We start from the raw sequence: 26,129 nt of genomic DNA on the forward strand, positions 1-26,129 counted from the left end.
CGATGGCAGCAGGTTTGGATGGCTCTTTTTGCACTACAGTGGCAGAGCTGAGTAGGTGCAACAGAAACCCTGTGGCCTGTAAAACCTAAATATTTACTACCTGGCCCTTTAAAGAAAAAGCTTTGGATCCTTGGTCTTGTGATTTAGAGGGCACCCAACTGTGCCACTGCTTGGGCGGGGGGGGGGGGGGGAGGTCATAAAATTAGTAGAAACAGACAAATAACACAAAATTGAAGGACCTGACAACCTAGTCCTTGTAATGTGGCCTCAAGCCATAGGCATGTAGAGTTTCCATTTGTACTTTGTGATTTAATATAAATACTTGTCAGAGATATTTCCTTCAAATATAAGCATAAATCTTTACTAACGTCTCAGCAATGATCTTTAAGTGCAAAATTTTCCTGAAACACGTTTAATCTCACAACTGAATTAACACAAGCATGATTTGCTAAAATTCACTCTGCAAGTATTTCAAAAAGCATTTCCTTAATGTATATATATAAATAAAAAAGGTAGCAATGTGATGATGTACTTTCAAAATTAGTTATGAAAACCATGCCTGGTAGTCAGAGAAGTATTCAGCATACCAAAGCACTTGCAGGTGTGGGCCTCCCATACGTGCGTTTGTTCCCTTGAGTGAGTAAACATCTTCCTTGCAGTCTTACTAACCCAGTTACTTAACCAGTTGCTATCAGTCCTTTTTTTCATAGGTAATCCAAATATAAAATGCAAGCTAACCCAGGTATGACTTACTACCAATTCCCAATAAATGATGCTGTGAACAGATGAGTTATTCCTACCAGAAATTAATTTGATAGATTTAAATGTAAAAATGTCTACACCACATCTGACTTTGAATATAAATTCAGATCTCTGCAGTAACTGTGGAAATGTTCAGACCATAGACATAAGGCCATCACAGGTAATTAGCTAACAACAGGATCAGTGCATCAGATCACACAGACATTCTCACTCACATTTACTCTCAGACTAGCTCCCCCATAAGTGAGCGCATTAAAACACAAGGAAATGCTGCTTCCAACATTTCCATGACAGACAGGAGCCCACCAAATGCTTAGACAGAGCATGCTTCCTATTGCCTTATATCCCCTGAAGCTTTAAAAGGCTGACTGACCTAAAACATAATTTAAGGGAAGCCAAAATTGGAAGGTACATTTTGTCAGACAGGTTTAATTCTCCCTAACACTTTCATGCTAGACGACTTTGAGCAAATTACTTCACCATTAAATAAACTTCATCAGGTACCACTTTTGTGTACTTGTGGGACTGGCTAACTCTCAGGGGACTACTGTAAGGTGCTTTTAGCACAGTATGACAATAAGTGGTAATCTAAACAACAAACAAAACCCAGAAATGTCCCTCACCTCCCTTTTGTAGAAAGCTATATTCCAGTTATATTAGATGATATACAGGAAGAGGATATGAAAATCTCCAGGGTCTGAATTGTATCCTAGCCTCTACCACCATGTTACCTTTACCTTAGAAACTCTGGGTCTATCTTTCTCATGCCTAAAATGAAAAGGAAGAATATTTAATATGTCCTCTAGACCTAGATTTCTGTAATTCAGGGATCACTCTGGCTCCTAGATTTCTGTAATTCAGGGATCACTCTGGCTCACTACAGGCATAGCATAACTAAAATTAAAATGGTTGTGATCCTCTAAAAGGTACAATAAATGAATATAAAATTTAATCTTTGGTTACCAATATTATTTTGTTACCATTAAAGCTGACCCAAAAGGGTGAAATGAGCTTAGCATGATAAAAATAGGCAAGATGTTGCTTTGTTTAATCTGGTAATCAGTATGATTAAGATGAAAGTGAATTTAGTAATTATACAGATGTGCTGTTACAAGGAAATTGTTTTTAAAGAATTTAATCGTTCAAATTTCCATAAATTATGTTAGTTGTTGTTAGGTGCCGTCAAGTCAGTTCCAATTCATAGTGACCCCACGTACACTGGAACAAAACACTGCCCGGTTGGGCGCCATCCTCACAACTGTTGTTATCCTTGAGCCCACTGTTGCAGCCACTGTGTCAGTCCATCTCATTGAGGGCCTTCCTCTTTTTTGCTGACCCTCTACTTCACCGAGCATGATGTCCTTCTCCAGGGACTGATCCCTCCTGATAACATGTCCAAAGTACTTGAGATGAAGTCTCACCATCCTTGTTCCTAAGGAGCATTCAAGCTGTACTCCTTCCAATACAGATTTCTTCCTTCTTCAGGCAGTCCATGGTGTGTTCAATATTCTTCTTCAACATCGTAGTTCAAAAGTGTCAATTCCTCTTTGGTCTTCCTTATTCACTGTCCAGCTTTTGCATACATATAAGGCGACTGAAAACACCATGGCTTGGGCCAGGTGCACCTTAGTCCTCAAGGTGACATCTCTGCTTTTTAGCACTTTAAAGAAATCCCTTGCAGTAGATCAGCCCAATGCATGGATGATTTCATGACTGCTGCTTCCATGGGTGTTGACTGTGGATCCAAATAAAATGACATTCTTGACGACCTCAATATTTTCTCCGTTTATCATATTGCTTATCCATCCAGTTGTGAGGATTTTTGTTTTATGTTGAGGTGTAATCCATACTGAAGGCTTCAAGTCCTCTTCACTTTCAGCATTTGCATATAGCAAGTTGTGTCATCTGCACATCAAAGGTTGTTAATGAATTTTCCACCAATCCTACTGCCCCATTCTTCTTCATACAGTCCAGGTTTTCAGATTATTTGTTCAGCATAAGGACTGAATAAGTATGGTGAAAGGATACAACCCTGATGCACACCTTTCTTTACTTTAAACTACACAGTATTCAATTGTTCTGTTTGAACGTCTGCCTCCTGGTCTACGTACAGGTTCCTCTTGAGCACAATATAAGTGTTCTGGAATTTCCATTCTTCAAGACGTTATCCATAATTTGTTATGATCCACACAGTTGAATGCCTTTGCATAGTCAATAAAATAGAGATAAACATCTTTCTGGTATTCTCTGCTTTCAGCCAAGATCCATCTGATATCAGCAATGATATTCCTCATTCTACATCCTCTTCTGAATCTGGCTTGAATTTCTGGCAGTTCTAACCGCCTTTGAATGACTTTCAGCAAAATTTTACTTGCATGTGGTATTAATGGTATTGTTCGATAATTTCTGCATTCAGTTGATCACCTCTCTTTGGAATGTGCACAAATATGGATCTCTTCTAGTCTTTTTTTTTTTTTTCTAGTCAGCTGGCCAGATGGCTATCTTCCAAATTTTTTGAAATTACTATACCTTGTCATGACTGTAGATGTATAACAGGTTATACCACACTTCAAAGTATATACCTAGTGAAGTATTTAGAGATAAAATAACAGTTGGCATTTCTTTGACGGACTTCAGCTCTCTCCTTCACGCCTTCCAAAAAAATACAGATATTAGTAAGTGGATAAATGAAAGTTGAATCTGAGTGACAGGTACAAGATGGCTCATTTGCTTTTGTGTGTTTGAAACTGCCCATAACAAAAAAAATTTAACAGTATATACTCAAAAAATCAATGTAATTCACCATATTAACAAATTAAAAAAGAAAAATACACAGGATCATCTCAACACAGAAAAAGCATCTGACAACATGCAACATTCATTCTTAATCTCCCAACTCCCAAGGGAACTTTCTCAACCTAATAAAAGTCATCTGTGAAAACTGACAAATTGAACTTCATCAAAATAGAAAACTTCTGCTTTTCAAAATACACTGTTAAGGGAATAAAAGGACAAGCCAAAGATTGCAAAATATTTGCAAATCACGTATCTGAAAAAGGACTTATAGCCAGAATACGTAAAGAACTCACAAAACTTAGTAAGAAAGCAAACAACCCAATAAAAATATGGGCAAAAAAGCTGAACAGACATTTCACCAAAGAATATATACAAATGGCAAATAAGCACATGAAAAGCTGATCAACATTAGTCAATAAGAAAATGCAAATTCAAACCACAATGAAATACCATACTTAAATGAATGGCTAAAATTTAAAAGACTGTCCATAGCAAGCGTTGGCAAGGATGTGGACGAACTGAAACTCTTGTACACTTCTGGTGGGAATGTAAAATGGTACCAAACCAAACCCACTGTCGTCAAGTCGATTCCAGCTCATAGTGACCCTGTAAGACAGAGCAGAACTTCCCCATAGCGTTTCCAAGGAGCAGCTGGTGGATTTGAACTGCTGACTTTGTGGTTAGCAGCCAAGCTCTTAACTACTGTGCAATGTTTGGCAGTTTCTTAAAAAGTTAAACAGCCATTCCACTCCTAGGGATATACCACAAAGAAAGAAAGCTTATGTTCACACAGAGACTTATACATGAATGTTTACAGCAGGTTTGTGATAGCCACAACCAGGAACAATCCAAATGTCCATCAACATTTTAAAGATAGTAAAGAGCTGAGAAAAGTTGCTCGAAATTTAGAGAATAAATGGCAGGGCCAGAATGTGAACATAGGCGTAAAGGTTTACAAATCCCAGGGTGCTTTTCTCCATACAAGACAAAATATATTAAGAGGTCTTCCAGAATTGCCACATGATAAATGCTCAAATACCAACCAAACTGATAGAAATCAGGCCAAAAAACAAGTCTGCTTCCAAGTCTAAGAAAATAGGGCGATAAGAAGATACGACTTTAAAGTTAACAGAGTCAAGGAATGGATTTGGGGAGGGTGAATCTTACGTGCTCTTCCAGCTGAAGGGATCTGTGCTAAAAGGGCAGCTTCCAGACCCTCTTGGCAGTTCTTGGGAATACAGACTTTTTAACCTCCTTAGCCAAAATCCCACCTTCCCAAATGTTACTTTAGTCTTATTTTCAGAGCAACGCTAAAAACAAAACTGTAATTTTAGGGACTTTCTACTCTATTAGGTTGCTGATGGCAAAAATTCTTTGCTATCAAGAGAAAAAAAAATTATATATATATGTATGTATATACATATACACACACAGATATATATTTGGAGCCCTGGTAGCACAATGGTTGACAGCTCAGCTAACCAAAAGGTCAGCAGTTCAAACCCACTACGTGATTCCTGGAAACCCTATGGAGCAGTTCTACTCTCTCCTATCTGTCCTATAGGGTCACTATAAGTTGGAATCGATAGCAATGGGTTTGATTTTTGGTGTGTGTATGTGTGTTTATAAAAGATACAAGGCAAATGTACCAGTGAGGTAACAATAGTTTAACGAACAAATATAAATTCTTTGTTTTGGTAAGAGGACGGACTGAGGCAAAAAAGGTCTGAAATAACAAATCAGCAACCAAACAGATGAGGCAGATATGAACTTAACCTACTGAGGGCTAGTGACTTTTCATAGGCAGGCAGGAGCAAACAGAAACTATGCATTTAGGGTTTTTTTTTAGTTTTGCTTTGTTTTGGTCATACATCTATAAGCCCAAGCAGCTGTGATGCATATTTACAAAGGGTTTCCTCCTTTTTTCTTTTTCTACAAGTGAAATTAACCAAGGCATCATTAACTGACCTTACACACATGTGGATACCACTAAAACCATTTTTAAAGCACTCTATTCCAGGATGCCAATTACATGATTTCTAAATAACGATTTCTCCTGCCCAGTCTTGTTGGTGGCCATCAAAACATGCTACCAAGTCTCATGACTCTCTCCCAAATCCTCACTTAACAACACTCCTAAATATCATGAAGTTCAAGGGCACTTGGCTAGGGTTCTGCACGATTCCCTTGCCACTCCTGGACATAGCCCCATTTTTCACTCCTCAGTTCCCAAGTTGGCAAGGACTTTAAGAAACTTGTCAAAACAGGTTTTCAAAAATAGCTGAAGGCTTCAGAGTATTTGAAAGGAGCACAGTCTAGGCAATTATTTGAATATAACTGAATTTAACTCTGGATCCATCTTCTATTTCAACACTACCCTCAAACACAAAAAACAATGTAAAAGGATTACAAAACTTCAACAAATACAGAAAATTCTGTGGTGCAGTATACTCCATAATTCAGATCCAAGCACTCTTCAATACCAGTTAGTTACAGCTGAAAAAAATTAACATAAACTAAACTATATTATAGCCGGGCACTGCTAATAATCTCTCTCCAGGTTACATTAAGCCATACGCAGCATCTAGACGAAGACATTGTTTCGGCTGTTCAATTCTGTAAACTATGCAATTTAAGAAAGCACAGTGTTTAAAAAACAGTATTTAGGTACAAGAAGCCTGGGTTAAAATTCTGTCTGGTACTTAGGAGTTCTGATCTACTGTAAACTACTGTTGTGTAATCATTCTTTTAAAATACTTCTTAATGTAGTACTTTGATAAAAATTAAATTTTATTCAAAGCTCTTCAACAAAATTATTTTCACTAGCATTAACTCATCAAATCCTATTGTTGTTGTTAGGTGCCATCAAGTCATTCCAACTCACAGCGACCCTAAGTACAACAGAACGTAACACTGCCTGGTCTTGCACCATCCTCACAATCCTTGCTATGTTTGAGCTCATTGTTGCAGCCACTATGTCAATTATAGGCATGAGAGAAAGATTTTAAATCTGACTATTGTCAGTTTTTTAAAGACGCAATTTTGATTTACATTTACACTGCTAGATTTTCTTAAATCTTTTCCCCCACTCTACCACCTCAACACAGAAACTTTGGGGCTTAAAACAGAACAAATCAAAACAGAAGGCCTGAGACTTGTGTGAAGTCCCCTTTTCTAAATCTAGACTCATACCAGGTCCTTTCTTAGCCTCCACAGCTGTACATTACCTATATAATTGTACTTACTTTCACTTCGTCTAGGCTCTGCATTTAGGAAAGGCAACCAAGATTCTATACCTCGACCAAAAAATAATTTCCTTCCATCCCATGGGCCTCCATATCTGCTTCCTGAGACAGAGAAACTCACAGCCTAAGAAATAGCCTACTTGTAGCACCAGCCCAAGCTCCGTTCTCTCTACGAGCTCAGATCCTCTACCTTCTCCAACTTCTCCAGGATGTTTGCACATTTCCGTGACAAGCTTTCTCATTCCCTTACCAACCATCTTGCCAGATTTCCTCCTCATCCTTTCTCCCTTACCAACAGATGGCAAGTGGTCCTTCAACTGGCCATACGGCCAAAGAGTCCTTGTTCCTGAATATTCTTGGCAAAGGCAGCACCTGTAAAAACTGTAGCAACTGAGAAAAACAAGCAATTATTCTAACAAAATCTTCAACCAAATTATAAACATGCAAACAAACTATCTGTGCTTTCAAATGCCTAACATTTTAATCATAAGATGCAGAGAACAAAATGAACCTAAAAAAGGTCACTGAAAGCATTAGCAGTAATGCTCAGCATCAGAATTTCCTTCTCTGCTCTTCCTTTTAAGCTTCCCTAGAGCTCTTATTTAACTCACAACAAGATCAAACATATACACAGTAATTATTTACTATGTACTGTTTTAGCCACTTTAGATGCATTATTTAATGTTCTTAAATAAAAATAAGTAATACATATTTATTATGCCTATTTTACAAGGGACACAACTTGGGCATAAATAAGTTAAGTGAATTGCCCAAAGATTGGAGCGAGGCAGTTTGGCACTAGCCTACTCTTAACTACTGCACTAAATGGCCGCTTATACTTTCATCATAGCACTCATAATAAAAGTGCTCCTAAACCACTACAGGGCATGGATTGTGACCATTCCATTCACTGCTTTATCCCCAGGACTGAGCAGAAGTCTTGAAGCTCATGAATAAATCATCGCTGAATTCTTTATGTCTTCACCTCTCGACTATGGTTCTAAAGGGTCAAGAAAGAAACAGACTACATCTCATCCCTTTACTGTGGGAGGATCCTAATTGAAAATAAGAGAACACTTGGCTGAAAATAAACGAATACTCAGAAGTTCTTGCTCCAGATATGCATAAATACTTGTTGAATGAACAAATCTTTTATTTACAAAGTTTTGAAGAACCTAAATATAAGAAGCTCCTGTATAGAGATAACATAACCAGTCATTTCTCTAATTCTAACCTTGTAAGATGCCTGAAAATCAATGTTGTTTTTATTAGGCCTAGACTCATGGTGACCCCATACACAAGGGATTGAACTGTCATGATTCATAGGGTTTTCACTGGCTGATTTTCAAAAGTAGACTGCCATGCCTTTCTTCCTAGTCTGTCTTAGTCTGGACGCTCTACTGAAACCTGTTCAAATATGTAACACCCAAAGCCTCCACTGACAGAGAAGTGGTAGCTGAGCAGGGGGTGCACTGTCTGGGTATTGAACCCGGGTCTCCCACATTGAAGTCAAAAATTCTACTACTGAACCACCACTGTTCTCCTGAAATCAATACCCGTACTCATTGCTGTTGAGCCGATTCCAACTCACAGCGACCCTATGACAGAGCAGAACTGCCCCATAGAGTTTTCAAGGAGCATCTGGTGGATTCGAACTGTAGACCTTTTGGTTAGCAGCCACAGCTCTTAACCAGTATGCCACCAGGGTTTCCCTGATATCAACAGATTCCCTAAGTATTTTAAACTAATTAGTAGGCAGCTAAATGGACTAAGATAAAACATGAAATGAAATGTAAAAGCCTTCCCTCACTGCATGAGTACTACTCACTTTGAGAAATGTTTATTTAAAAACAAACAAAACCCAGACTTAGCAAAAGAGAAGCCTGGATATGCTTTATTTACATTAAAAATAACTTTTTAGAGAACCTTCCTAAATTGCACATTCCCCTTACTGTAGGTACTTCTGTTGTTGTTAGGTGTCAGTCAAGTCAGTTCTGACTCCGAGGGACCCTACGTATGACAGAACTAAACATCGCCCAATTCTGCGCCATCCTCACAATCATTATGCTCGTAACAAGCAAGAATTTAAAAATTAAGCTTAACTTGAACAAAGGGAATCACATTAGACAACGTTAAAGATGAACTAGACAGCATTTAAAAACAGCAATTTCAAACTGCAACCATCTCTGAATTACTAACATAGGTTTTAGCCACAGTAAACCTCAGTTATCAGTGAGGCTTTCCCTTAGATAAACCACAAACTCTACACTGGTTATCCCTTCAAATCAGAACAATTTCCTGGCCACCTGAGAGATCCCATGACATAAACTTAACACATCTTGCATAGACTTCTCTCTTAAAATCCTTTTCAGAACCGGATTTTTGCATAACTCACTATCCTGGAACATCAGTTGAATAGAAATTATTTAAAGCTAACTGTAATTTGTGACTTCTTTCACTAAATTGCTTCTCTTTCAGTCTTTTTTCTCATCGACCCAAATCATCTGATGCTTAGCGAAACAGAAAATGAAAAATTCCTGTCCAAATATCAAAAGAAATGTTTAACATTTAACATTCTGACGCTATTCTGGAAACAATATCAGAAAGTCTTTTCTGAATAAAAAAATCAACTATTTTAACACTTCATTTTCTCAAAGATAAGCTGCAATTATAATATTTACGGAGGTATGGCGGCCTTCTGAACATCTGATTAAAAAAATATGCTCTCTACACCTAATACCTATCAAGTCCATACCTTCTGACCTTCCCGTAATCCACAAACCAAACGGGTATCGGGGAAACCTAAACGCTGCTCAGAGCTAAGGTAAAACTACAGCTACGGATCTTCATACAATCAAAACTGGGGAAATAAACTGGATCAAGAGCGGGAGCGCGAACAGCCAGCCGCCCTACAGCCGGCTGCACCCCGTAACACTTGAGAGCAACTCGAAGAAAACACACCTCACTTCATTATAGCCTCTTCCTTCCTCCGAAGTGTTGAGGTGGGGGTGGGGGTGGGGCTCGCGGACGACACTTAAAGAGGAAAAATACACCCCAATTCCCATTTCAAATTACTGCTCCCCCAGTTTCTCCTTCCAAAGCAGACGACCGGGAACCCCGCCTGGGGTCTGGGGGCAGTAGGAGGGTGGGCGGGGGGTAGGGACCGAACGCGGGTGCACAACCGGGCGCCGCCCGTCCCCGTGCGGCCCGGCGCCCTCGATCCTAACGGCAGCGCGTCTCCCTGGGGTCGCCAGCCGCCCAGGCCGCCTCGCCGCGCCCTCCCGCCGCGCCCGGCCCAGGCCGCACTCACATCCGTCCGCGTCGTCCGGCAGGTCCTCCTGGAGCAGCGAGAGATCTGCGCGGGAGGGAAAAGGAAGGCCGGGTCAGCACCCCCGCGGGACGTGCGCAGCCCGCCTCCACCCCGCGCCCACCTCCCGCCCGCGACGGGACCCCCGCCCGGCCCGGCCCGGCCCGACCCGGCCGGCGGCGGCGGCGGCGGCGGCGGCGGCGTGGCGGCGGCAGGCAGGTAGGGCGGGGCGGGGGGCGCCGCCGCCGCCGCCGGAGAGCAGGGGCACGTACCCGCCATCTTGTGGTCGCCCCCTCCTCCTCGGTCTCCCGGGGATCCGGGGCTACATGGACGCGGCGCGAGCCGGGGAGCCGCTGGGCGGGCGGGCGCGCGCGGGCGGGCGGTGGCGGCGGGAGAAGGCGGGGCGGCGAGCGCGCGCGGGGCGGGCCGAGGCCGGGCGGGCGCGCAGGCTCCCGACGGCGGGGAAGGGCGGTGCGCGCCGGCGTCCCTCCGCCCCGCCCGGCCCGGCGCGCTCGCTCCCTCGGCTGAGGCGCCCGGACGCCAAGCGCTGCGACGCGGGAGGCGAGTGCCGCCGCCGGGGCCCTGCGGCGTGTGCCGGGCCGGGCCGCAGCCCCGCCGCCGCCGCTTTGTTGGGTCACCGGCCTCGCCCACCACGCTCGCCGCGGGCCCTCCCGCAAAGTCACCCTTGCGAGAGTCGGCCGTGCCCAGGCAGCTTTCAGACACAGGGCACTTCGTTCCTAGGTTATTCCGCTGGGTTTGGCCTGCCACTGCGGAGCGGACAAAGCGGGACGCGCCAGCGAGAGCGGCGGCTGGCCTGGGTTCAAAGTCTGTCGCTGCCGTTTTCTTAGTAGGTGTTTGGTCAGTTCGTAAAATGAAGAACGGCACCTGCCTCTTGGGAATATTGGGATTAAATGAAGACTGTAGGAAACATGTGGAGCCCTCGTGGCGTAGTGGTTAAGAGCTCAGCTGCCAACCGACGGCAATGGGTTTGGTTTTTGTTAAGAAACAGTACAGTACTTGTCATTAGGAGGTGCCCAATGAAGGATGCCTATTGTTAAACCAAAAAAACCAAACCTGTTGCCGTCGGGTCGATTCCAACTCATAGCGACCCTATAGGACAGAGTACGACTCCCCCATAGAGTTTCCAAGGAGTGGCTGTGGATTCTAACTGCTGACCTGGTTAGCAGCCGAGCTCTGTGACCACGAGGAAAGCCACCAGGGTTTCCCATCTTTTTAAAAATTGATAATTTTGGTGGCCCTTGAGGTGCTGTGGAATCCATTCGATACTGTTTGGAAACCCTATAGAGCAGTTCTACTCAATCCTATAGGGTTACTGTGAGTCGAAATGGACTTACTGGCAATGTTTTTTTTTTTTTGGTTTGAGGTGCTCCTCTGCTAAACAAAAGGCCGGCAGTTCCAGTCCACCAGCCGCTCCTTGCCATGAGTTGGAGAATGGACTGACAGCAACGGAATTGTGTTTGGTTTTGAGGTGCCCAGCCGAAATCTGCACCACAGATTTTACTATTTCCGTTTGTTGTTTGTTTTTCAGATAAATTAAGTGATTTACTCAAGCTCCCAAGGGTAAGAATCAGATTTTCTGACTCCATTTTACTGTCCTATTCTCCACCTCCACCCAAGGCCTCCGGAATGTTAATCTTCTGAAGTGGATAACAAAACACTGACTACTTGCTGCCCCTACTACTGGGAGCCTGGTCTCTTGGAGAGGAAGTTAATCAGTTGGTTTCTTTCTGCATAGTGGTCTTAACCAAGGACAAGAACAACAACAAAAAAACAATGTATTGGTGCTTTAGCGTTGTCAAGGAGCCAGAGACTGAGAAATCCCCACCCAAACTGTTGCCCTTGAGTGGATTCTGACCCACCACATGAGAGTGGAATTGTGCTCCAGGGGGCTTTCACTGGCTGAGTTTTCAGAAGTAGATAGGTCTTTTCTTTCAAGGGGCCTCTCTGTGGACTCAAATCTCAAACCTTTCTCAAACTGAGGAATCAGACCTCTGACATCCATAAATGTGTGTAATAAAGTGGGTTCTACATTGGAAAAAAACCGTTGCCATGAAGTCTTCTACATAGCTATTCCAAAAGAAACCCCTCTCGGATACTACTAGAGGCAACACAGATTGCATTAAAAAAAAAAAAAAAAAAAAGGGCAAACCTGTTTCTAAGGAGTCAATTCTGATTCTGACTCATAACAACCCTATAGAAGAGAGTAGAACTGCCCCATAGGGTTTCCAAGGAGCAGCTGGTGCATTTGAACTGCCAACCTTTTGGTTGGCAGTGGAGCCCTTAACCACTGTACCACTAAGGCTCCATAGTGTGTATTTCTGAGAGTAATAAAAATCAGAGTAGACTGTACCTCCAAGTGATCAGAAATACATGTCTAATTTTCTCAAATTCTGAATAGTTAACACAACAGGACAAATTTTCATATTGTGTTTCTCTCCTTCCCTTACAGAACGCAAGCATGTGATTTCAGCTGACACTAACTCTCAAAATGACAAGACCTAGCAGTTCATAAACTGTCAACAGAAACTAGTCCCAGATGATTGAAACCCTGTGAGTTCCTGCCATGCTGCCCCACTTGCCTTATTGACACCCACCGCTTTAGCAATTCAGGGTAGGAGAAGGAGGCAAGAGGAGTTCGCTCTTCACACTAGCTTGTGGTTTTGTTGCAACAACACAAAATCTTCTGAGCGCCAGCTAAGCTTCTCTCACTGGGCATACATAGGCGAAGAAAAATTCTTAAAAGTCTACCCAGAAAAGCCCGACTTACAGTCCTCAGTGATGGTGATAAAATAGAGATTATGTCCCAAATGCTATCCTAGGACACGGAGTAACTACCTCTGCCTTGGGAGCTAGCCCTGAGTAAGTTTAGGTCACTATTCCAGGAAGAACAGCAAAGGAAGCAAGAGCTTCACGTTTGATTATCATCTGAACTGCATTACACAACAACAGGAGCCCTTAAGCAGTATGGTTCTTAAACATTTCCATCGAGTAGCCTTATTTATAGTTTAGCACAAGCACATGTTTTTCACATTTGATTTTTTTTTTTTCCTCACTCTCCACTCCTTTCTCAAAGATATGTTTCTAACCCAGCATTTATAAACTAGCACTCTGTTCCCTTCATATAACTGTGGTATTTTAACAGAGAATAGTGATCATTGTTGTAAGTACCTGTGCCCACTTGCACGCTGGCTTGTGGATGCCAGAAGCTGAGCGTTGTCTCGTGGTCAGCGCACAGCACGAGCTCTGAATTCCCGCCCTGCTCTGCTGCCACTGAAATCTGTAAGATAGGGAAGGGCCACAGTCAGGTTTATGTTATTTTTTTGTTTTTTAAAGTATCATCCAACTACGTCTACGAAAGCATGAATATTTAAGGATAAATCCTTTTTCAAATAATAGTGGAAGGATTTGTTAGCAGTCAGGGAGCCTTGGAAATTGATAGATTTTGCCCTTCAAACTCAAACATCACAAATACCATGGAGAAAATATTGTCAACACCCCACCTGACATTGCCTGATGCTGTCCCACTGACTAATTCTGGTGTCGGCAATTGAACTGTTTACTTTTTTTCTTCAGAATGATCATTCTTGAAGCTGAAAGTATATAAAAGGCAGACCTATCAGTTATTGTTTTAACTGATTAAAAAAAAAAAGTGAATCTGAAAATGCAAAAACATTTATGAGATAAAAGTACTTTTTAAATAAATTTTCATTCAACAGTTTTTTAGAGCCAGGCTGGTAAGCTGTCCTTCCTAGATTGTTATTACCAAGTAAGAAGAATAAGTATGTTCCTCTTTATTTTGTTTTGTTTAATTGCCAATCTCTTTCCTAAAGCTCCCTATACGTTTTGGTACGTTGTATAAAGGCGTAATTATTTGTGTGAAATTTTTCTTGTTGTTCCTCTCTATGCTGCTTTTAGCACCTTTGAAAGCTCCATGTCAAGATGACATTCCAAAATGCAAAATCTTGGCCTCGCCTAGAGCTCCAGTAGTTTGGTTTTGTTTTTTTAAAGTCACTGGATCTCTTTTTATTCTCATTAGCTAAAGATACATTTTCTCACACCACCCTAAAAAAAAGAAAGGAAGTTAAAAAATAGCTTCAAAACTGAGATCCCTCCAGAGTTTTCCCTGTTCAGGCTGTTTTTTCTCCGTCTATGAGTTGGAGCTTGGCCGCAGAGTGCAGCGGTGCAACCAGCCACCAGCCGTTAGCCAATATTCAGCCACATCTGCGAGGTTTGTCCATCTGCTTGTTCTGGACATAGGAGTGCATGCTGTCAGAACCACTAGTGTATACCGAGTGTAAAAGAAAGTAAACCCACTGTGTTGTCTCCAGCACTCTAGCACTTTTCAGGGTGTTCCGGGTCAGTAGGCCAGAAGGATTCTCCACTGAAGAATCGTGTAGTTATTCCAGCAGAGGGACAGAATGCAGGCATTTTAATTTCATTAGAAAAACTGAGATGTGTAAACAGCCTTACATGGATTAAAACGGTAATGCTAATTTTCTTCATACCTTCCTCTTAAAATTCACAGAGTTTTAGTTGCAGTCACATTCAAAGCAATGCAAAGGAGCCTACCCACACCGTCTGGCTCAGAATAAGTAAGTGCTGAGAAAATATTTATAGATTCTGAATCCGAATGGATGAGTCAAGTTGCACCAGGGAAAACTCATAAACAAACCACATATTCTAATTTATAAGCCCAGTGGTCACTCTGCCCAGATTCTAAGGTCCCGTTATGTCAACACTGCTCCATGCTTCTACGGTTCAGCAGAAATTGCTTCCATTTGAATTCTACTTCTGTGTAACTCTTTGTGACAAAATTGCTTGTGTCCCATGTCCTTGAGCCTTCATTTGGTAAGAAAAATATTACCACAGTGACACAATTCATATACAAGATAGCTAATGCATTTTTAAACAGATTTATATGAAGGCATAAAAAAAAGTGCAGGGAGATCCTGTACACCCTTCACTCAGCCTCCTTAGTCATAACCACATGCTACATTTTAAAGCATTTTGAAGCATATTGCCAGGCACTATGTTAAGTGCTTTTTTACTTTCTCATTTAATTCTAAAAACAACTCTGTGAAGTAAGTATTAATATTACCATTAAAAAAAATAAAGAAACCAAAAGTTCAAGGAGCTTAAGTATTTTGACAAAGGTCGGATAGCAAGTAACCCATAGCCATTGAGTTGATTCCAAATCATAGTGATCCTATAGAACAGAGTGGAACTGCTCTGTAGGGTTTCCAGTCTACGGAAGCAGACTGCCACGACTTTCTCCCATGGAGTGGCTAATGAGTTCAGACCACTGGCCTTTTGATTAGAAACTGAGTGCTTAACCACTGTACCACCAGGACTCCTAGATAGCAAATGGGGGACTTAGAATTCAAAGCTAGGAATCCTGGTTCTAAATAATGGTAATAGTGTGTGCATATCATCATGTTCATGACTTTTCCATCAAAATTGTCCCTTAGCTGACTTCTCTGCTGTCAAGAGAGCCTCTTCTACATGTATGGTCTTGTCAGCCTCTTTAATGTCATGATACCATCACTGTTTTGTTGTCAGTTTCCTTGGAATCAATTCCAATTCATGGCAACCCCATGTGTGCAGAGTAGAACTGTGCTCCATAGGATTTTCAAGACTGTGATCTTTCAGAAGCAGATTGCCAGGCCTGTCTTCCCAGGTGACCTAGTAGTCGAGCAGTTAACTGTTTGCGATGCCCAAAAACGAAACCCATTGCCATCAAGTTGATTCCAACTCAGCTACCCTGTGGGGCAGAGTAGAACTGTGCTCCATAGGATTTTTAAGACTGATCTTTCAGAAGCCAATTGCCAGGCCTGTCTTCCTGGGTGGCCTAGTTGTTGAGCAGTCAACTGTTTGCGACACCCCAAAACCAAACCCGTTGCCATCAAGTCGATTCCAACTCAGTGACCCTGTAGGACAGAGAACTGCCCCACAGGGTTTCCAAGGCTGTTATCTTTACTGAAGCAGACTGCCACATCACGTGGAGTAGCTGGTGGGTTGGAACTGCCAACATTTCAGTTAGCAGCTGAGCACTTAACCACTGTGCCACGGGGACTCCATTCCAGAGACTCCTAGACCGTAACCATTCCTACTGATTTTGCCATCGAAACATTTGAAGAGTCACCCTTTCCACTTCTCACCTAAAATCCTGACCAAGGTAGTAACTATTTTACGCCCATACTAGCAACTTTCTATCTAGGCTTTTTCAATTTGTTCTGGCCAACGATGCAAAAGTTAGCTTTCTTGTGTGATACTTTGCTCATATCAGTCCTATGAAAATCCCAAACACATGCCCTCATGCCCTCCTCCCAACAAATGCCCTTTGCCCCTTTAGCTCCAGTTGACTAACATTTCATTCTCTGTTTTTAGCCAAGTTATACAGGGTGGACAATCTTGAATTCAGATGCCAGCTCACTTCTCCCTCAAACCATGTTCCTGGGAAGAGGGACAGATGGGGATGGGTTTCTATATCTTTGTAAATTTATTCTTTTTTGATTTTTCGAATTGTGAAAATGCATGTTCTTGGAAATTCCAGGAAAGTACAGTGTAAAGAAAAAATTAAAATCACCAAAAATCATCAAATTCAGAAATTATACTCAAGAACATTAGTGTATCTTTATCTCCTATTTAAAAAGCTTTCAAAGTCCTGCATAAAATTCTTAAACATCTTTATTGAGATGTAAATCACATTCTATACAATTCACCCATTTTAAGTGTACAATTCAATGATTTTTGGTATGTTCACAGAATTGTGCAACTATCACCACACTCTAATTTGAGAACATTTTCATCACCCCCCAAAAAAACCCCTATCCATTAGCGGTGACTCACTATTCCTACCCTCAAAGACCCCAGCTCTAGATAACCACTAATCTGCTTTCTATCTATGAATTTGCCTGTTCTGGAATCATACAATGTGTGGTGTTTTGTTACTGATGTGACTTGGCATAATGTTTTCACAGTTCATCCAGTTTGAAGCATGTATTGGTACTGCATTCCTTTTTGTTGCTGAATAATATTCTACCATTTGGGTATACCACTTTTATTTATCCATTCATCAGCTGATCAGTATTTCTGCTGGTTCAACTTTTTGGCTATCATGACTAATGGAATTATGAACACTTGAGTACAAGTTTTGTGTGGATGTATGTTTTCATTTTTCTTGGGTATATAGCTGGGAGAGGCATTGCTGGGTCCTATGATAAGTCTATGTTTAGTATGCTGAGCAGCTGCCAGACTTTTCCAATGCAGCCACATCATTTCACATTTCCATCAGTAGTGTATGGTGGTTTCGGTTTCTCTACATCCTCCCGCACCAAATCTCCCTCTTCCAAAGTAAAGCTGTCATTATTCACAAATGATATGATTGCATATGTAGAAAATATAAGAAACTACAAATAAGCAATTAAAATTGAGAAGAAATTTAGTACTGGATATAAGATCATTACAGAAAATTCAATTCTATATAGATCAGCACCCAATAACTATAAATAGAAGTTTAAATGCCATTTTACAAAAGGATCAAAAAAGTCAAAAAACTAGGAATGTCTAATGAAAGATATGCAGGATTATTACATAGAAGACTATAAAATATTATTGAGATAATTTATTACATAAAATGGGAGAGTTGCATTGAAGTTACAGATTAAAAATATAGTTCTTTAAAGATACTTTACCCTCCAAATTGATACATAGATTCAATTCATTACCAGTCAAAATCTGAGCAGTTTTTTTTTTTTTTTAGTAGATGTCAACAGTCTCCTGTGGAAATGCACAGGGCCAGGGCAATAATTTTGAAGAACAACAAAGTGAGAGGTGCTTACTCAATTTGATATCCAGACTTACACTAAAGCTACAATACTTAAGGAAGTATGGTATTGGAATGTACATAAACAAACACCAATGAAACAAACAGACCAATGAAACAAATGGACCAATAAAACAGACGTACTAATAAAACAGTGGCAATGAAGGGGAGTAAGAGCAAGACAAAGGTAACACAGGAGAAAGACGACATTGGCTCAGTTGAAATGCCATATTAAAAAAAAAAAGAAACCTGGCCCCATCTCACTCCATATACAAAAATTAATTACAGGTGGATTGAGATCCCAATGGGGTAAAACAATAAAGCTTCAAAAGATGACATAGGCTACAACATGGATGAACCTTGAAAACATGCTGAGTGAAATAAGGCAGACTCAAAAGGACAAATATTTACTGTCCCATTTATATGAAGTATCTAGAATAGGCAAATGTATAGAGACAGAAGTACATTAGTGGTCATAAGCGTATGGGGGGACAAGGGAATGGGGAATCATACTGCATAGGGGGAACTGAGTTTCTGTTTAGGGTGACAAAAATATTTGGAAATGGATAATGGTGATGGCTGCTCAAAATGGTGAATGTAATTAATGTCACTGAATTGTGCACTTTAAAATTGTTAAAATGGCAAATATTTTGTTATATGTGTTTTGCCATAATAATAATAAAAGATAACATCAAGTATCTTCCTGGCCTTGGGGTAGGGAATGATTTCTTAGCAAACAAGATAACACTAACAGTGAAAGAAAAAGATAAATTGGACTATATTAAAATTAAGAAGCTCTGTTTATCCAAAGGCCTGGTGGCGTAGAGGTTAAGTGCTACAGCTGCTAACCAAAGGGTCGGCAGTTTGAATCCACGAGGTGCTTCTTGGAAACTGTGTGGCAGTTCCACTCTGTCCTATAGGGTCGCTATGAGTCAGAATCAACTCGACGGCACTGGGTTTGGTTTTTTTTTTTTTTTTTTGGTTTATCCAAAGATGCTATTAAGAGAGTGAAAACAGAGGCAGAGCCAAGATGGCGGAGTAGTCAGACCTGAAAAAACAAGTGAAATGATTGTATATATGACAAGCTAGGAGCCCTGAACATAAGAGGCAAAGTTAGGATATCGGACTGAGCAGCATGGGGAAGGAGAGATGGTTCAGAAGTGGCAAGCAGTTGCTGAACCTGACTCAGCAGGAACCCTCAGGCACGATCCCCTGGAGTGACTTGGCGGGGCTGGTGGTAGCATTCGGGACATGGTTTCCTCAGGGATAGACAGTGAGTCACACAGTCAACTCACACCTCCAGAACCAGAGAAAAAGAGTGCTCTCAGCAAAAGCTAAGTATGTGTGTTTATTTTACCATGCCCTCAGCACCCAAGTCGGCTTCAGTGGCTGTCGATTTCCTAGGGCCTAAGATAGGTCCTGCTACACGCTCTGAGCCATTAACCCGACCTTGAAGAAGGAATAAATTAACAACTGAGGGAAAGATAATCTGCCAGCTCCACTAAGCTGGGGAGCTTAGGACAGAAGTGGCTCCTGTCCAGGCAGCAATGGTCCACGGACTTTGAATATCTTTCACCCCCACGTGGACCTGTGTGGGCCCACTTTAGGAAAATATGTTGTTGTTGGCAGACTGCAACAGTGTATGTGCTTGAGATCTGAATACTAGTGCGGTGGAGAGGTGGGTTTTTGATGTTTGACACTGCTTTGCCTATTAAACAGAGTCCTCACCTACCCATATCGGGGGCCTGAGGACTGGTGACTCCATCCATGTCACCTAGCCACCGGCGGCAGGAGTCCAAGGATAAATGGTGCCTCACAGTCCTTACAACCAAAAGCATTGAGTGCCCATGGTCCGGGTGCAGAACCCACCGACCTGTGTGCTCTAGGGAAGAGGGGCACACTTTCCTCACGGATACTTGGGGGACAATTGGCAGCCCCCTGTCTTGTTCAGAATGTGACCCCCTGCAGCAACAAGATACTTGTGCCTACACCAATCACACCTGCCCTGTAAGACTGTAGAACAGAGCCTGTACCACACACTTGATGACCAACTACCTGGACACTTGAGCTGATCCCATACAAGAAAAGTGAATGGACTCCTAGGCTCATATACCTGGCAACAGCTCTAGCCACCTGGCAACAGGACGTTAGAGCTTCAAAGGCGAAAATAAGCTCGCTCACTCAAGCAGCCTATTTGGGCACATCAAAACAAAACAAAGAAAGAACCTAGGATACAGTAAGCAAACATAAAATAAATTAATACAGTAACTTATAGATGGCTCCAAGACAACAGTCAATATCAAGTCATATAAAGAAGCAGACCACAATCACTTTAACAAGCTCTCAAAACAAAGATTCAAGAAATCTTCCAAATGAAGATGTCTCCTGGAATTAGCATATGTAGAATACAGAAGATTAATGTACAGAAATCTTCAAAAGATCAGGAAGGAGATCAGGCAAAACCCAGAACAAGCCAAGGAACAAACAGATAAAGGAGTTGAAGAAATGAAAAAAGTTATTCAAGAACATAATGAAAAAATTTAATAGGCTGCAAGAATCCATACAGAGGCAGCAATCAGAAGATTAACAATAAAATTACAGAATTAGACAACTCAATAGAAAGTCAGAGGAGCAGAATTGAGGAAATGGAAGGCATAATAAGTGAGAAAGAAGATAAAACACTTGCCACCAATATATTTGAAGAAAAATCAGATAAAAGAATTTGAAAAAGTGAAGAAACCCTAAGAATTATATGGGACTGTATCAAGAGAAATTGCCTACGAGTGATTGGAGTACCAGAACAGGGAGGGATAAAAGAAAATACAGAGAGAATTTTTGAAGACTTGTTGGTAGAAAACTTCCCTGAGGAGGCGGGGCCAAGATGGCAGAGTAGTCAGATGCTTCTGTTGAACCCGCTTATGACAAACATCCAAAAAAACAAGTGAAGCAATTATATTTATGACAAGCTAGGAGCCCTGAACATCAAAGGCAAAGCTAGAAAATGGACTGAGTGGCGGAGGAGGGACAGTTCAGAAGCGGAGAGGTATTGGCAGGCCTGACTTGCCAGGAACCCTCAGGCTGTGGTGGGCTAGTGGTAGCACTCAGCCGCAGTTTCCTCAGGGAGAAACAGCTAGGCACACAGCCTACTCACACCTCCAAAACCAGAAAAGAAGAACACTCCTGACAAAAGCTAAGTACTTGCATATATTTTACCGCACCCCCAGTGGCAAAGCCACCTTCAGTGTTTGTCTATTTCCCTGGACCCGAGATAGGTCCTGCTGCCGGTCCTGAGCCATTCTCCTGGCCCTGCAGAACGAATAAAATCACAATTGGGGAAAAGATAATCTGCCAGCTCCACTAACCTGGGGAGCTCAGGACAGAAGCGTCTCCTGTCCAGGCTTAAACGATCCATGAACTTTGAATACCATTCCCCCTACATGGACCTGTGTAGGCCTATCTCAGGAGAATAGGCCCTTGTTGGCAGACTGCAACTGTTTCAGCTGTGCGGTGGAGAGGTGGGTGTTTGATGTTTGACACCACATTACCTATTAAACAGCATCCTCACCTACCCACATCAGACACCTAAGGACTGGTGGCTCCACTCAGGCCACCCAGCCACCCACGACACGGGTCCAAGGATAACTGGTACCTCCCAATCCTTACAAACAAAAGCATTGGGTGCCCACGGTTCATCTGCAGAACCCACCCACCTGTGTGCTCTAGGGAACAGGGACATGGTTTCATTACAGACACTCAGGGACAGTTATCAGCCCCCTGCCTTGTTCAGTGTGTGACCCCCTGCCACAACCAGATATCTATACCTACACCAATCATCCTGCCCCTCTAAGACTGTAGGGCAGAGCCTATACCACACACTTGACGACCAACTACCTGGACACCTGAGCTGAAACCGTACAAGAAAAATGAATGGACTCCTAGGCTCATATACATGATAACAGCTCTAGCCATCTGGTGAGAGGACAATAGAGTTTCAAAGGCAAAAATAATCAAGCAAGCTTACTCAAGGAACCTATTTGGACATATCAAAATAAAACAAAGCAAGAAGCTAGGATACAGTAAGCAAACATAAAATAAACTAATACAATAACTTATACATGGCTTGGAGACAACAGTCAATGTCAAATCACATAAAGAAGCAGTCCATGACTGCTTCAACAAGCTATCAAAACAAGGGATCTTCTGGATGAAGGTGCCTTCTTGGAATTACCAGATCCAGAATACAAAAGATTGACTATACAGAACTCTTCAAGACATCAGGAATGAGGTCAGGAAGTGGATCAGGCAATACTCAGAACAAGCCAAGGAACATATGGCTAAAGTAGTTGAAGAAATTAAAAAGGTTATTCAAGAACATAATGAAAAATTTAATACGCTGCAAGAATCCATAGAGAGACAGCAATCAGAAATTGAGAAGATTAACAATAAAATTACAGAATTAGACAACTCAATAGAAAGTCAGAGGAACAGAATTGAGCAAGTGGAAGGCGTAATAAGTGAGATTGAACATAAAGCATTTGGCACCAATATATATGAAGAAAAATAAGATCAAAGAATTAAAAAAAATGAAGAAATCCTAAGAATCATGTCAGACTCTAGAAAGAGAAATAACCTACAAATGATTGGAGTATCAGAACAGGAAGGGATAACAGAAAATACAGAGAGAATTGCTGAAGATTTGTTGGCAGAAAACTTCCCTAATATAGTGAAAGATGAGAAGATATTTATCCAAGATGCTCATCGAACTCTGTATAAGTAGATCTTGTAAGAAAGTCACCAAGACATTATCAAACTTGCCAAAACCAAAGACAAAGACAGAATTTTAAGAGCAGCTAGGGATAAACGAAAAGTCACCTAAAAGGAGAGTCAATAAGAATAAGCTCAGACTACTCGGCGGAAACTATGTAGGCAAGAAGGCATGGGAAGACTTATATAAAGCATTGAAGGGAAAAAATTACTAGCCAAGAATCACATATCCAGCAAAGCTGTGTCTCAAATATGAAAACAAAATTAGGACATTTCTAGATAAACAGAAGCTTAGGGAATACGGAAAAAAAACAAACCAAAACTCCAAGACATACTAAAGGGATTTCTCTGTTTAGAAAATCAATAAGAACAGATATCAACACAAGATTTGAACACTGGAGAGAGCAATCAGATGTCAACCCAGATAGGGAAATCACAAAACTAAATCAAGATTAAAAAAAAAAAAATGCTCAAAACAGGGAAACAGTGATGTCATTATATAAAAGAAGACAACATTAAAACAATAAGGAGGGACTAAGAAATATAGTCATAGATGTTTCATATGGAGAGGAAGAAAAAATGATATAAAGAAATAAAAGTTAGCTTTAAACATAGGAAAAATGGGTTAAATATTAAGGTAACCAAAAAGGAGAACAACAATCCTACTCATCAAAACAAAATACAGGAAAAAATTGGAGACTCAGCAGAAACAAAATCAACAACTACAAATAAGAGGAAAAGACAATATACAAAGAAAAACTACACAGCACAAAAAATTAAGTGGGAAAAAGAAACTGTCAACAACACACAAAACAAGACATCAAAATGACAGCACTAAACTCATAAAATCTATCCATAATTATGCTGAATATAAATGGACTAAATGCACCAATAAAAACACAGAAAGTGGAAGGATACATTAAAAAAAAAGGTTCTGTCTATATGCTGCCTACAAGAGACACACCTTAGACTTAGAGACAAAAGCAAACTAAAACTCAAAGGATGGAAAAAAATATATTAAGCAAACAGCAATCAAAAAAGAGCAGGAGTGGCAATATGAATTTCTGAAAAAAGAGACTTTAAAGTTAAATCCACCATAAAGGATCAGGAAGAACACTATATAATGATTAAAGGGACAATATTTTTTTTATACTAGGAGGTTACAACCATATTAAATATTTATGCACCCAATGACAGGGCTGCAAGACACATAAAGGAAACATTAACAACACTGAAAAGTAAAAGAGACAGTGCCACAATTATTGTAGAAGAGTCCAACACACCACTTTCAGTGAAAGACAGAACATCCAGAAAGAAGTTCAATAAAGACATGGAAGACCTAAATGCCAAAATCAACCAACTTGACCTCATTGACATATACAGAACACTCCACCCAATGGCAGCCAGGTATACTTTCTTTTCAAGTGCACGTGGAACATTCTCTAGAATAGACCACATATTACATTATAAAGCAAGCCATAGCAGAATCCAAAACATTGAAATATTACAAAGGATCTTCTCTGACCATAAGGACATGAAAGTAAATAACAGAAAAAGCAGGGAAAAGAAATCAAACACTTGGAAACTGAACAATACCCAGCTCAAACACGAGTGGGTTATAGAAGACATCAAGGATGGAATAAAGAAATTCATAGAATCCAAAGAGAATGAAAGTGCTTCCCATCAGAACCTTTGAGAGACAGCTAAAGCAGTGCTCAGAGGTCAATATATATCAATGAATGTACACATACAAAAAGAAGAAAGGGCCAAAATCAAAGAGTTATCCCTACAACTTGAACAAATAGAAAGAGAGCAACAAAAGAAACCCTCAGGCCCCAGAAGAAAGCAAATAATGAAAATTAGAGCAGAATTAAATGAACTAATCCAACAGAGAACAGAAAAACAACTGAAAGAGTTAACAAGACAAAAAGCTGATTCTTTGAAAAAATTAACAAAATTGATAAGCCATCGGCCAAACTCACAAAAGAAAAGCAGGAGAGGAAGCAAATAACTCGAATAAGAAATGAGGTGGGCGATATTACAACAGACCTAGCTCTGATTAAAAGGATCATGTCAGATTACTACAAGAAAGTGTACTCTAACCAATTTGAAAACCTAGAAGAAATGGATGAATTTCTAGAAACACACTACCTACCTAAACTAACACAAACAGAGGTAGAACAACTAAATAAACCCATAACAAAACAAGAGATTGAAAAGATAATAAAAAAAAAACTCCCAACAAAAAAAAAGCCCTGGCACAGATGGCTTCACGGCAGAGTTCTACCAAACTTCCAGAGAAGAGTTAACACCACGAGTACTAAAGGTATTTCAGAGCATGGAAAAGGACAGAATACTCCCAAACTCATTCTATGAAGCCAGCGTATCCCTGATACCAAAACCAGATAAAGACACCACAAAAGAAGAAAATTACAGACCCATATCCCTCATGAACTAAGATGCAAAAATCTTCAACAAAATTCTAGCCAATAGAATTCAACAACATACCAAAAAAAAAAAATGATTTACCGTGACCAAGTGGGATTCATACTAGGTATGCAGGGATGGTTCAACATTAGAAAAACAATTTTTATCACATAAATAAAAGACAAGAACAACATGATTTTATCAATTGATGCAGAAAAGGCATCTGACAAAGTTCAATATCCATTCATGATAAAAAGTCTCAGCAAAAAAAGAGTAAAAGGAAAAGTCCTCAATATAATAAAGGGACTTTATACAAAGCCAACAGCCAACATCATCCTAAATGGAGAGAGTCTGAATGCATTCCCCTTGAGATCAGGAACCAAAGATGCCCTTTATTACCACTCTTATTCAACCTGTGCTGGAGGTCCTAATCAGAGCTATTAGGCTAGATAAAGGAATAAAGGGCATCCAGATTGGTAAGGAAGAAGTAAAAGTATCTCTATTTGCGGATGACATGATCTTATACACAGAAAACCCTAAAGAATCCTCAAGAAAACTACTGAAACTAAAAGAAGAGTTCAGCAGAGTATCAGGATAAACATACAAAAATCAGTTGGATTCCTCTACATCAACAAAAAGAACATCGAAGAGGAAATCACCCAATCAGTAACATTTACAGTAGCCCCCAAGATGATAAAATACTTAGGAATAAATCTTACCAGAGATGTGAAAGACCTATGCAAAGAAAACTACAAGACACTACTGCAAGAAACCAAGAGACCTACATAAGAGGAAAAACATACCTTGCTCATGGATAGGAAGATTTAACATTCTACCAAAAGCAATCTATGGATACAATGCAATTCCAATCCAAATTCCAACAACATTTTTTATGAGATGGAGAAACGAATCACCACCTTCATATGGAAGGGAAAGAGGTCCCAGATAAGCAAAGCATTACTGAAAAAGAAGAACAAAGTGG

The 26,129-nt window shown here is 40.7% G+C and overlaps 1 protein-coding gene across 4 annotated transcripts in view; it reads right to left on the reverse strand.

Annotated features, from left to right (window-relative positions):
* Positions 1-10,484, reverse strand: part of PPP4R1 (protein phosphatase 4 regulatory subunit 1) — a 105,748-nt gene extending 95,264 nt beyond the window's left edge. For 3 of the 4 annotated variants that reach the window (XR_010323494.1, XM_064294724.1, XM_064294725.1), the window contains exons 1-2: positions 10,383-10,484; positions 10,114-10,158 (exon numbers count right to left, since the gene is read on the reverse strand). Coding sequence is in view for 2 of the 4 variants with exons in the window: in XM_064294724.1 (XP_064150794.1) it covers positions 10,114-10,158; positions 10,383-10,389 (52 nt within the window). In the remaining 2 variants the exon portion in view is untranslated. Of the gene's footprint in view, positions 1-9,764; positions 9,945-10,113; positions 10,159-10,382 lie in introns of those variants that run through there. The other variant, XM_010586850.3, reaches the window with a different exon arrangement.
* Between the last annotated feature and the right edge of the window lie 15,645 nt (positions 10,485-26,129).

This window comes from Loxodonta africana, chromosome 11 (genome assembly GCF_030014295.1).
Source record: "Loxodonta africana isolate mLoxAfr1 chromosome 11, mLoxAfr1.hap2, whole genome shotgun sequence".
Classification (NCBI taxonomy): Eukaryota; Metazoa; Chordata; class Mammalia; order Proboscidea; family Elephantidae; genus Loxodonta; species Loxodonta africana.